The following is a 12,619-nucleotide window of genomic DNA, read 5'->3' on the forward strand; positions in this document are numbered from 1 at the left end:
AAATCATACTAACTTCTTCATGCATATAGCACCTCACCACTCATGCACTTTATTTAAACAAAACAAAGGGGAGGAAATGGTAGAAATGGTAGAGAGGAAGAGAAATATACTACAGAAAACAAAGCTCATGGAGGATAGAGAAACTTTCAAGTGTTTTCTTAAGGTGAGGAGAAAGAGATGTGGCACACACCAGCCAAAGGCCCACTTGCTTACTGAGGATAAGCAGCAACCAGGCTGAGATTCCTAGAGCAGAACTGAAGTGCCCTCCCTGCACCCCAGGCCTGTACCATTTGAGGCCTTGAATATTGAAACCTAGTAGGGTATTGCTTGTACTGCAGTTCTGCATTCACAGAAGTATCCCGAAAGTTCCTGTGATCATTTTCAAATACAAGCAAGTTTCTAGCCCTTATTGGCTTCTTCAAGTGAGGACCAACCTGTCCTGCATGCCTGTCCCTGCTGTAAAAGAAATGTTCTATACAGGGGTGGGCAGAACGAACATAGATCTCCAGATGTTTTGAACTTCAACTCCCAGAACCCCCTGCCAGCACGGCCAGTGGTCAGGAATGCTGGGAGTTGAAGTCCAAAACAGCTGGAGATCTACTTTCTCTCCCCCCTCCCCACCTCATCCAAGTGTATGGCCCAGTTGCAGGTAGACCGCTTTGAACTTTGTGACTGTTGCTAGTGATGTACTTTGTCAAACCCCTTTTAGAATGTGTAGACGAGTCACCATAAAGCTCATCTTCTCTAAAAACAAACACAAACAAACCACTTTCCTTGTTTTCCTGTGTTGGTGGCAGGTCCATTTGGTTCTCATATTCACCATTCAGGATATAACTAACTTTCTGTTGTGTAGCCATGCTTCTGCGTGTGTACGCGCGCGACCGTGGGCAAGGTGTTCCAAAGCAATGTTAAAAGTATTATAGCCTGTCTTTCCATTAAAGAGAGAAAGAGGGGGCTGTCAAGGTAGTTCTGCAGTACAAATAAAAATTAGAGAAATTAAAAGTCAGTGCAGCAGATAGGACAAACAAAAGTTTGTTCTCCAGGTCATTTGCAAAATTACTTCAGCTCAGCATGCCAGAGCCTGCCTAAAGAAAAAGGAAGGTCTTTGCAAAACAGAAGATTACAGAAGAGTATTTATTTAGTGCCATCGGTGGTACATGGACCGGTCCCTTTGCCAAGGAGCTTACAATCTAAAGTGCAAGACAGAGTTAAAGGCAGGGGGAGTAAGTGGAGGCAGGGGTAATAAGCCTGGAAGCAATACGTAGTTGTTCCAGTTTCATGTGCTCCATTACACTAGGGCATAGGAAATACAGGGTTGTTTGTGCCCAAGGCTTCCCTGAGAAGGTGAGTTTTGAGGCGGGATGTGAAGGAAAGGAGGTGGCCTCACTCAGATGTTCTGGGAGGCCATTCCAAGCACACAGGGCAGAAAGGGAGGAGAAAGGGCAGATTTTTTTGAGGGAGCAGGAGACTTTCAGAGGACTGAGGATCATGGAGGAGTGAAGGTCACAATATGTGTCAATATAAGAGGGGATAGATAAGGGTGGGATGGGGCAAGGCCAAGGTGGGCTGTGAAGATAAGAGTTAAGGAGTTAGTGCTGGATCTGGAAGCGGACAGGAAGCCGGTTGTAGGGATTTAAGGAGGTGGCATGTGATGAGAGCGAGATGAGATGAATGATTTTGGCAGCAGAGTGCTAGACAGAAGTGAGGGGATCAAGGTGAGACAACATAAGTCGAAGTTTGCCATAGTCTAGGTGAGAGATCACCAGGGTATGGACCAGAGTTTTTGCTGAGAGGGGACAAGAGGAGTTCCACAACCTAGGCATGGCCACAGAGGAGACTCGTGTTCTCACCAGCTGCATGTCAGAGAAGAGCTCTGGTAGATCTTAATGACTGGGAAGGCTCAAATGGGAGGAGATGATCCTTGCAGGTATCCTGGTTCATTTCCCACATGAAATATATGAACATATTTTTGCAAGCCTTTTTGCTAAAGATAGAAGTGTCTAGCATGTGTGTCTCAGCGGTTTGTGGCCATAGTTTTCAGAAGGCTGGTCTTAACAGAATCCTCTTGTGTCTCATTCCTCTGTTCACTATACTGAATTTGTTAGCTTTCTTTTTGCATGCAGTTTCCAATGATGCTATGTCTTCTGCTTCTAGATCTGAACCACAGCACACTAGGATCCCATTATGAGAACTCTCACTGGGGACCAGTCTCTTCCAGTAGTGACTCCAGCACAAACTGGGATAAAGTTATTGTAGACGGCTCTGACAAGGAGGCATGGCCTTCAATCACCGGCAGTGACTTGGAGCTGGCTTCAGAATGTATGGACACTGACTCTGCCTTGAGTTCTGGGTCAGAAAGGAACCTTGTTACCATGGCTTCCAGGGGCCTGGGCAGTGAAGTCAACAGCCTAAGGAATGGCATTGGACACGGTTCTCAGACCAAGTTTGTCAGCGGTAGCAACAGCAATAATGTGGGCAATGGAAGCATTACCAGGTCCTGGAGCGTGTCTCTTGGTGCTACAAAGAGCACCTGTCAGATTTCTGCAGATGTTTCCAATGGCATTTCCGAAAGTAGCAACAATATAATGAATTCTTGGGGCACCCTCAGTTCATCCAATGGAGAATTAAATCCCAGCACTTTGTGTTCAAATGGCCACTGTGGTGCCTGTCCTGTCCTGGAGAACAATGGGCATGCCCTGAAAGGGCCCGGAGGAAGCAGTAGCTGCAGCACAGGTGTAGGGCAGATGGCAAACACTCAGAGCATGAATTCCAGCCTTGGCAGCTCCTGGGGCAGTCTCCAGGAAAACTGTGGTTCCCAAGTAAATGGTACAAGGAAGGTTTCGCGGAGTGGGCAACCTCAGAACCCTAACCCTGAAGCGAATGGACCAAATAATAACACTACTAACTTTATGTCCTCTAGTTTACCAAACCCTGCTGGTTCGATGCAGATGACTGAACCGGCTAGTAGTAATACAGGGCCTGGGACCTGGTGCCTGAGTGCCAAGAGCAATCGGCCTCAGCCCCAGGCCTCTCCAGTAATAAACGGCACTTCTGTTTTGCACCTGAGCAATGGTGAAGCAAAAAATGGTGGGACTCCTGGTACTTTGTGGGGTGCCTGTGGCCCCAGTTACTCCAGAGACTCCTGCTCAGACTCCAACAGCCACGCCAATAGCGACACTGTGAATGCAACTCTAATGCAGCCTGGGCTCAGTGGGACCAGAAGCTCTAATTTTGAAATCAGTGGGGATAAAGGAGCAGGAACTTGGGAGGTGGCAGGGATGGGCAACACCCAGAACACTCCATGGGCGGGTGGAATTAGAACGGGCCCTGGAGATGGCCAGAGAGGTCCTGCCCAAAGCACCAATTTAGCAGATGGAGAATGGAACAAACTGCCAGGTAATCAGCATTCCTCAGAGGGCACCAACGGGAATGGCAAGAAGTTTACAAATGTGTGGAAGTCCGCGGAAGAGGAGAATGCTGGTGTTGGCATCCAGAATTTCGCAGCCACTCAGATCATGGAGCAGAATGGTGGATGGACTAAGACAAGTACTGGGGATAGTGAAGGCAGTACTGAGAACCCTGAGGAGCGATCCACTTTAGATGCGGTAAGCCATGAAAGAAGGAAAGTTGACCAACAGGTATTACTCCAAAGTATAGTGAACAGAACAGATTTGGATCCCCGGGTCCTTTCCAATTCTGGTTGGGGACAGACTCCAATCAAGCAAAACACTGCCTGGGATACAGAGATGTCTCCAAGAGGGGAAAAGAGGGCGGACAATGGGACAGAGGCCTGGGGAGGCTGTATGGTCCAGGCCTGCAGCTCAGGAGGTGTTGTGGAGAGGCCCAGCCTGAATGCTACCAATCCCTCATCTGGGCCAGGGTGGGGTGATCCAAAGTCTGTTACAAGGTGGGGAGACTCCAAAGTCTCCATCAGCCAAGGGAGTTGGGAGGAGGGATCTGCTGCTACTGCACTGGCCAAGGGCAATCAATCATGGGGGAGTGGCAAAGATGACCGGTCCTCGTCATCGACTTGGAATGATGGAGAAAAGCTCAAACAGGGATGGGGAGATGGGCAAAAAGCAGGCCCTGGGTGGACAGTTCCAGCTGTTGACGGCTGGGGGGACAACTTGAGAACCAATCACTGGGGTGAGATGAAGAAGTCTAGTTCTGGCAGTAGTGACAGCGATAGGTCAACTTCTGGCTGGAAAGAGCCAGGCAAGTCAGGCACTGTACACTGGGGTGGAGGCAGTGGCCACAGCACCAAGCCAAGTCACTCTTTGGGATGGGAGGAGCCTGCCAAGCCGAACCAAAGCCAAGGGTGGGGTGAGTCCCCGAAACCAAGTCGTTCTCAGAGCTGGGGGGAGGCATCCCAACCCCCTGGCTCCCCAGACTGGAACAAGCCACAAGACGTTGGAAGCTGGGGGGCACAGTCTGCAGCAAGCAAACTGCCAGGTGTAGGATGGCTGGGTGGGCCAATGCCGGCACCAGTCAAGGAAGAAGAACCCACTGGGTGGGAGGAGCCATCCCCAGAGTCCATTCGCCGCAAAATTGAGATTGATGATGGAACTTCTGCTTGGGGGGATCCAAGCAAATACAACTACAAAAATGTGAACATGTGGAACAAGAACACCCCGAATGGTGTTGGCTGCTCAGACCAGCAAGCACAGGTGCAGCAGCAGGTGCTGCCTTCAAGCGCTGTAACTGCCACGGAGAGCAGTTCTGGTAAGTCTTCATTTTCCATCATATTCTCTTATTATTGAGGTCAGCCCCAATATTGCTGTGCTTTTAAAAATCAGAACTTGGAAGGGATAAGCTTGTATATTTGAATAATTTCCAGAGGGGTAGCCATGATAGTCGGTTGCAGGAAAAACAACTAAAAGTGTTGTGGCACCTTAAAGGCCATTTATTCTGGCGTAAGATTTCATGGACACTATCCACTTCATCAGATGCCAGTATATTTGAGTACATCTTAAAAACATGTAATCGGAGGAAAGGTTCAAAACAATGCTAACAAGATTATGAGAGATGCTATGTCAGTTACTGTGACGCAACTGTAAAACAGAGCACTAGTAACAGAGGAAAGAAAAGGGGGTATTGGTGGGCTTAGTAGGTGGGAGGGGTTTGCTGGAAAAGCCAGGCATTCCCCCATCAATATCCTCTAGTCTAGGAGTCTGTTTTCTTCTGGGGGCCAGATTACATTCTTCTGGACCATACGGGCAGGGAGGATGATGTCATTGGAGGGGGCAGAACCCCACCTCCTCCCATGACATCATCATGCCCCATGCACTTCTCTTTTCCCCCCTCTGTGCCTTTTCCTGCATAGGAAAACTGACTGCTGACGCTTGCCGGAGCTGGCGTCTGCAAGCGCTGAGTAAAATGCCTCCTTCCCACCTTGAGTGGGGTGGGAAGGGACTCTGCCGGAGGAATCCCCATGGTATACGTGATCTCCCATTGGAGGTAACAAAGGGATTCCATTTTGCGCCGCTCACCCCCCTCCCCCCACTGGAAGGATACAGCAAGTCAGGGGATGGATCTTTGGAAGAGGGAGGGCTCTGCAGAGGGTGCTCAACTCTCGCGGGCCAGATTAGACAATGCTGTGGGACAGAGGTTGCCCTCCACTGCTAAAGGACATGGACATGCTACCTTGTAAGTGTTTAATTCCCTAGCTTCAAATGATTGTGAAACCACTGTTTGCTTTTTAGATAAACAAAGCAAAATGCCACTTCCTTGTTCTGTGTCCGTAAAACTTTCTAGAGAAGCATCTAGAAAATGGCTGAGGTATATATCCTTGCAGTATCATGTCACTGAAAAATGTCCTGGAAGCTTTGCAAAAGTTGGACTGACTTCGGTGCCTTGTTTTTCCTGCAATGCAAAGATCTTCTTCCTTCATTTGCCTTCTAGCCATTTCCTACTTGTGTTGTGTTTGAAATGCAAGCAGAGAAAGAAGTGAACTTGTTCTTGTTCACTTGTTTGTGATCCACAAACAGGAATATCATGTGTAGCATTTTCCTTGCTTGTTAAAAGGCTTTGCCTTAATGTAGGAAATAGCTGTAGTGGTATCATCTTACCAGGGCAATTTAAGTTGGTAATAGGAGTATATGAGCTTTTCTATTTACTTAGAACTGTTTCCTTGGCACAAGAATTTTTACTATTTTGTCCTTAATAAGCAAAAACTTGCCCTGTAATGTATTGCTCGACCATGGGATTTGCTAATAACTTGGACCTCTTTTGAAAGGTTGGGGGGAGCCTCCTCTTGCACCTGCTACTGTAGATAATGGCACATCAGCATGGGGTAAACCTGTCGACACTGGTACAAGCTGGGGAGAGTCCATTGGTGAGGCAGTGAGCACCAGTAGCTGGGGGAATGCATCTGTTGGGCAACCGACTTCGAGTAAATCCGGTATGTGTTTGTGTAGGTGCGGTAGAAGTGATGAAATGTGGATTGTGAATTTCACTGGGAAAGTCACTGTCACCTGACCTCTGGGCAGCGTAGATCCTGGTGGAAAACCAGAAGTTACGTTTGCAAATTTGTTTTAATATGAGCCTCCCTGCTCATCCCCCCGGGTGTGCCTTGGGTCTGTGAGATCTGGATTCATGTCCTTCCTCTGTCAGTGGCCTGGGCAAGCAGCCACTAGCTTCATTTTCCCTTCTGTAAAATGGGAAAAATAGTGGCCCATGTGACAGTGCTGCATAATTACTGTAGTGTTGGGCTGTATTGATTGATAAAGAATGGATTTATTTTATCAGGACCCAAGTCTATGCAAGTTCCAGATGGCTGGTGTGGAGGTGATATGCCTTTGACTGGAAGTCATCAGGCCAGCTGGGAGGAAGAGGATGATGTTGAGATTGGAATGTGGAACAGCAACTCCGTGCAAGATGCGAGTGCCTCTTTACACTGGCCCCCTTGCTCAAAAAAGCTGCATTCCAAGGTAATCAACTTTGGTTGAAGGGTGGAGTGTAGCTGGGCTACCTTCTTTAGAAGCAGCTTCCCACATCCCTGTAGAATTGGCTGTTCTTGAACAAGAAAGCAGGCAAGATAGGATAGGATTATCTTCTCCTCTGACAGAAGGCAGAGGCAGCCTCCTTCAACATGTCTACCTGGAGAAGAGTCTCCTTCCAACGTTTTGCATCTACTAGTCAGGGAGAATATTGAAGCTTTGAGGCTATTTGTGCACAATTTGCTTGAGTGTTATATCTTTTGACCTGTTGCATCCAACTCTGTCCTTAAGTGATATGCTTTAGCTTCAAACCTAAACCCAAGGTTGGCAGCCAAGTTGGCTAATGCCACCTTATCACCATAAAGTTGCCCTTGTAGGTCAGGGTGGTGAATGGGGAAGTAAATTCCTTGGTGCTGATGGCATCAGGGACTCAGGCGTGGTTGCCAAATTAGATCCAGTGGCCTTTCTCTGGGTGGGTTCATCTTTTCCCACCAAAATGCTTGCAGCACCTGACCCAGTATTATCTGAGCCAAACTTTGGAGAATCAGTGGGAAACCTATCAGGGAGCTAGTATTATTTTGCCTGTGACCTCCTGTGTTTGATGAGGAATCTCTTCCCCCCCCAGCCCGTCCAAGTTTTTCTACTGGATAATCCATGTAATGCAGCACTCAGCTTAGTACAATATGGAGGAGGTGAGCTTACAAAGGCATTGAGACGAGGATTCTTATCCACAAACTCTCCCTCTGCTCTCAAAGATCAGGCAGAAATAGGAAGAACCCCCACTGGCCCCCTTCCTCCAGCCCAGAGAACTGTTCTACTTCTCTTTGAGTTTTTAAACTCTGCTTATTATAGTAGTGCTATGTAGCTGAAGCTTGCTCCCTCCCTCCCACCTTTGGAGATTAACATCCCCTTAAGAGAGAAGTTGGATGAGATGGCTAGATAGCATCACTGATGCAATGAATATGGACTTGAGCATGCTCCGGGAGAGAGTGCAGGACAGGAAGGCCTGGCATGCTATGGTCCGTGGGGTCACGAAGAGTCTGACACGACTAAACAACAACAACAACAAAGAGAGAAGTTACGCTTGGTTGGCCCTTTCTTCTGTGTCAGAGCAGGACTTGAGCAGGGGGTTGGACTTGATGTTCTTGTAGGCCCCTTCCAACCCTACTATTCTGTGATTCTATGACTTAACCCTATCTTTTTGGGCTGCACTCCTACCTACTGTATAGGAGGCATCTTTGGGATAAACAGTTACCCAATGCAGCCTGAGCTACATTACATTTTCTATATAGGTGTTTACCAGCAACTATATTTCTAATATTGACGTTTTCCTATTCTGTTGGGTTTTTTAAGGGAACAATGAAAAATGGAAATAAGCAAGATGAAATGTGGATAAATCCATTTGTGAAGCAGTTTGCAAATATTGGCTTCCCTGTAAGTATTGTAATGGGCCCCACTATACATACATTCATTCACTTTCTGACTTCTCCAGCACTTCACACTGTCTTATTTTCACATGCTTAGTTAAAATGCACTCCGTGATCTTTTTTTTTTTTTAAAGCAGTCTCCACCCACTTTGTGAAAGGCAGAAGGAGGGTGGGGGCGTTATTCAAACACTGTCTGTAAAACTCCTTATGAAGCTAAGTCTCATTTATTACTTCAGAGAGAATCGCCAGAAGAAATGATGCAGAGCAATAAGATGGACATATCTGGAGGTAAGTGCAGGCATAGGTTTGTGGCAGAATGGAAGGTTAGCTATGAGTTTATTATGTAAGTTTAAAAATGTATTTATGTTTCTAATCCAAGTGGTTCAGGTGGAAATACGTTAAAAAAGCAGCTATCGTTATTCTTCCTGGGCTCTGTGCATCATGCATACGGGCTGTGTGCTTGATCAGGAACCTTCTATAACTGAGGATTTGGGGGTGGGAACCCCATCAGCGGGTTCCTGCTTATTCCCTAAGTTCTCTTTCAACCACCATTGTGGCAGCCTCATAGGAAATCCTCTCAGTTACTTCGCTATTCCTGAGGGAAGTTAGAACTTGCTGACGTCAAAACCTTTGCCCTTCCTTCCTTTGTGTATCATCTCCTTTTTATTTCTGGCTATCTCATTTATTTCAGTTTTGCTTTGCGATCTCCACAATGGCCATTCAGGCCCCTTTTTGCAATGCTTCCATTGTGGCAGTAGACTCCCTCTAACTGACAGGTATTCGTTTTGTCTTTTGTGTCTGGGAGAAGGACACAAGGTGGATAGATACCTGTTTGTTCTGTCAAGCCTTTATGAAATGGACAAGGTGCAATCAATATGCCAGACTTCGAGCTGTGCTCTGAGAACAAGCCTTGAAGGCAGTGGAGCCTGCAGGGTGCAGGACATCAGCAAGTACCTCAGAGGACCCCCACCACCAACACTGAAGTGTCAAAGACCCTGTCCCACTTGCCAGGAGACTCATTGGAGACTCCGAGATCAAAGTTTCTGTGTCACTGAAATTCACTGTGGCTAAAAAGCTGTCCAACAAAGCGAGAGTATGTAAGTCACAGTTGGAACCGAAGGAAAATAAATAGTCTTCAGGAAAGTCACCCTCAGTTCCAGCTTCTGCCCCAATGGTGTTGGAACCGAAGCTGCCGCCGACAGTACCAGCCACTTGGCCATTACTTAATTCACAGATAGTAGTGCATCTGCCACTGAGAGCTGAGCTGCCAGAGGACCCCCTCATTATCACATCTGCATCAGAAGGTGAAATTGGAGGTATCTCCTGTGCCTACACCTTGCTGGAGAACTGACACGAAGAGTAGATCACCCTCACGCTATTTGTGCCATCCTCCATCTCAGAGGGGATCCCCTGATTTTGCTGTGTTTGGCTGCTACTTCATGGAATGGTGAAGTTGGGGATCGGAGTGGTGCTCACCATTCTCAAACTGGGATAGGCAATCTCCAGCCACTTGGGACCCCTGGCCTGACACAGGTACAGCACTGATGAACCTCAATAGGGGTATGACATGGATATCAGTGAGGCTCTTATCAGCCATTATCTGGATGCAGGCTCACCTGGTCAGTACTGATGCTCTCCATTGGCTATGGTATCGAGACCTCCTCCAGTCCAGGATACATTCTAGGTCCCTCCAGCAGTGCCTCTTCCACCGATGCTGATGTACCCAGTACCACTAATGCAACTTTTGAGTTTAGTACTGGCAGTAGCTCCCATGGTACCACCAGTGGGAGTACAGCCTCCTTTGGGAGGACCACTCACCACGCTACCCCACTTGTACCACCTCATCACATCCGCCTGACCCAAAGCCAGTAATTCCCCAGGGCTCGGTGGGTAACATCCTGCTCAATGGGAAGAGGGTGTATCTCAGTCTGCTTCGGAGGATAACCAGATCACGTCCTATTCTTTGGTGGCTCCCTCATTTCATCACTTGATGCCGTGGTGGGAAATGCGGATCTCCCATCTCCGTCTGAGTTCACAGGGCCATTCTCAGAGCACATACTCCGTATAGTGTAGTGTCTCAATCTTGAGACACAGCAACCAGTGGTTAAAATAAAAGTCCCGGTCTTTGATGTGGTGCAATCAGAGGCTTCTACATCAGTGACTGCCCACCCCCGTATCTCCATTTTCATCCTTCTGCCTGACACCCCATCTTCAGCACTTGTCTTATTTCCCAGCATCGAAGCAAATAAATCGGATTCCTGGGTCCTCTTGATTGTGCAGAAGGGATACAGTATTGAGTTCGACACCCTCCATCCAAAAAATACCATCAGGTACACTACCCCTTTGGAGATATTACTATCAGAAATAGATACCCTTCTGGGAAGGGAGCAATAGAATAGGTCCCAAAACATCTACGTCACACTGGGTTCTACTCCCATTATTTCACCATACCAAAGCAGGATGCAGGCCTTTGACTGATTCTGAACCTCAAAGAGATGAACTCATACATCACTCTGAGGCTCTTCAAGCCCACATCTATACTCTCCTACTTCGAGAAGGGGAGTGGTTTATGTTGGTAGATCTAAAGGATGTGTACTCACAGATTGCCATCAACGGGAGTTACCAACGCTTCCTTTGGTTCACAATTGGCATCAATGCCTACCATTTCCAGGTGTTTCCCTTGGGTCTTGCTACAGCACTGAGCCAAATGCATGGCTATGGTCGCAGCTTATCTTTGTGTCCAGGGGGCATTGGCATACCATTAGATAGACGACTGGCTGCTGGTGGCATCTACGAGAGAGGGGATCCTCAGGGCTGTGTCCCTGATTTTCATTCTCCTGCAGAACTTCGGTCTCTACATCAGCGGGGAGAAATCCCACTTGACGCCAATACGGTGCATCCACTTCATTGGAACAATACTGATCACTCTGGGATGGGCATTTCTACCCCCAGAACAAGCATCAGCACTGATACACCATCCAGAAGAGTTAACCATTCAGTCAATTGTCAGTGCCATACTCATACAAATGACTGCTGGGTTTGATGCCACCACCATGATAGTAGCTGACATTAGTGTGGCGACAGATGTGGACCCTTCAGAATTGGTTCATCCGGGCATTCAACCCAGCTTGGGACGCCCGTCAAACACATCTCTGCATTCCCAAAACTGTAGCGCTACACTAACCTACTGGACAAATGCCAACAATCTTCAGGAGGGCATTTCTTTCCCCCTACCTTCCCTGTCTCTGATGTTAACAACAGACACTTGTCCCTGCTGGAATGGGCTGCACGTTGTGGATCCTGGAAGTAGACAGAGGCAGAAGTGGCCTTTCGTATCAACTTCCAGGAGCTTCTCACTGTCAAAAAGGCATTGAGGCCTTTGAGATGGAACTAAGAGGACGCTTGGTTCAGGTATTCAACAACAGCACTAACATCTACTATCTGAACAAGCAAGGTGGAACGAAGACTCTGCCTCCCATCAGACTCAAACTCAGCATTTTCTGTTGGTGCGTTCCTCGTTGGACTGGATTGATAGCAGTGCATATTGCCAGAGTGGACAATTGTATCATTGATGGCCTCATCCAGACTTACTCAGCATCAATGAGTGGGTGTTGACATGATTGGTGGTGTCCGATCTTTTCCATCCTTGGGGGACTCTGGACGTAGAGCTATTTGCTCAGACAGAGAACAGTAAATGCCAGCACTTCTGCAACAGAGCAAGAGTGGACTGGGATGATTAGGGGATGCCTTCCTCCACCACTGGATGGGTCCACTGTTCTACCCTCCCTGCTTTCCTCTGTTCACCAGAGTGCTCACGAAGATCAGAGCAGATGGGACAGACCGCACACACATCTCCCTCATAGCCGAAGCAGTCGTGATTCTCTTCCCAACTTCAGCTGTCTTTTGGGGAATAACTTCATCTCCTGTTGATCCCAAACCTCCTGACACAGGATTGAGGCATGTTCCATCACCCAGATCTCAACACACTCCACATAATGGCACAGAGGATCTGGTGACTGTCCCAGCTTTTTCTGTGCCAGAGCATGCTCCTATCCCAGAGCCTGTGCAGTGCATACTTGATGCGGCATGCAAGCTGGCCACAAGGAGCTCCTACGCCAATAAGTAGGCCTCTTTCTGTAGATTTGCGACCCTCATTGGTTCAGTCCAGATCAGTGCCCGTTGCACCAGGTTTTACAGTTTCTTCTATGCCTTGATAAAAGAAGTTTGCATTTAATGATCCTTACGAGTTTATCT

The 12,619-nt window shown here is 47.7% G+C and overlaps 1 protein-coding gene across 10 annotated transcripts in view; it reads left to right on the forward strand.

Moving 5' to 3' along the window:
* TNRC6A (trinucleotide repeat containing adaptor 6A) overlaps nucleotides 1–12,619 on the forward strand; it is a 103,736-nt gene that overhangs the window by 74,515 nt on the left and 16,602 nt on the right. For all 10 annotated transcript variants that reach the window (XR_014785625.1, XM_084819088.1, XM_084819089.1 and 7 more), the window contains 5 exons: nucleotides 2,155–4,722; nucleotides 6,236–6,400; nucleotides 6,748–6,929; nucleotides 8,292–8,372; nucleotides 8,602–8,653. Coding sequence is in view for 9 of the 10 variants with exons in the window: in XM_084819088.1 (XP_084675214.1) it covers nucleotides 2,155–4,722; nucleotides 6,236–6,400; nucleotides 6,748–6,929; nucleotides 8,292–8,372; nucleotides 8,602–8,653 (3,048 nt within the window). In the remaining variant the exon portion in view is untranslated. The remainder of the gene's footprint in view (nucleotides 1–2,154; nucleotides 4,723–6,235; nucleotides 6,401–6,747; nucleotides 6,930–8,291; nucleotides 8,373–8,601; nucleotides 8,654–12,619) is intronic.

The sequence above is a fragment of the Heloderma suspectum genome, chromosome 12, assembly GCF_057233095.1.
Source record: "Heloderma suspectum isolate Gila_16-S chromosome 12, 16-S_ref, whole genome shotgun sequence".
In the NCBI taxonomy this organism is placed as follows: Eukaryota; Metazoa; Chordata; class Lepidosauria; order Squamata; family Helodermatidae; genus Heloderma; species Heloderma suspectum.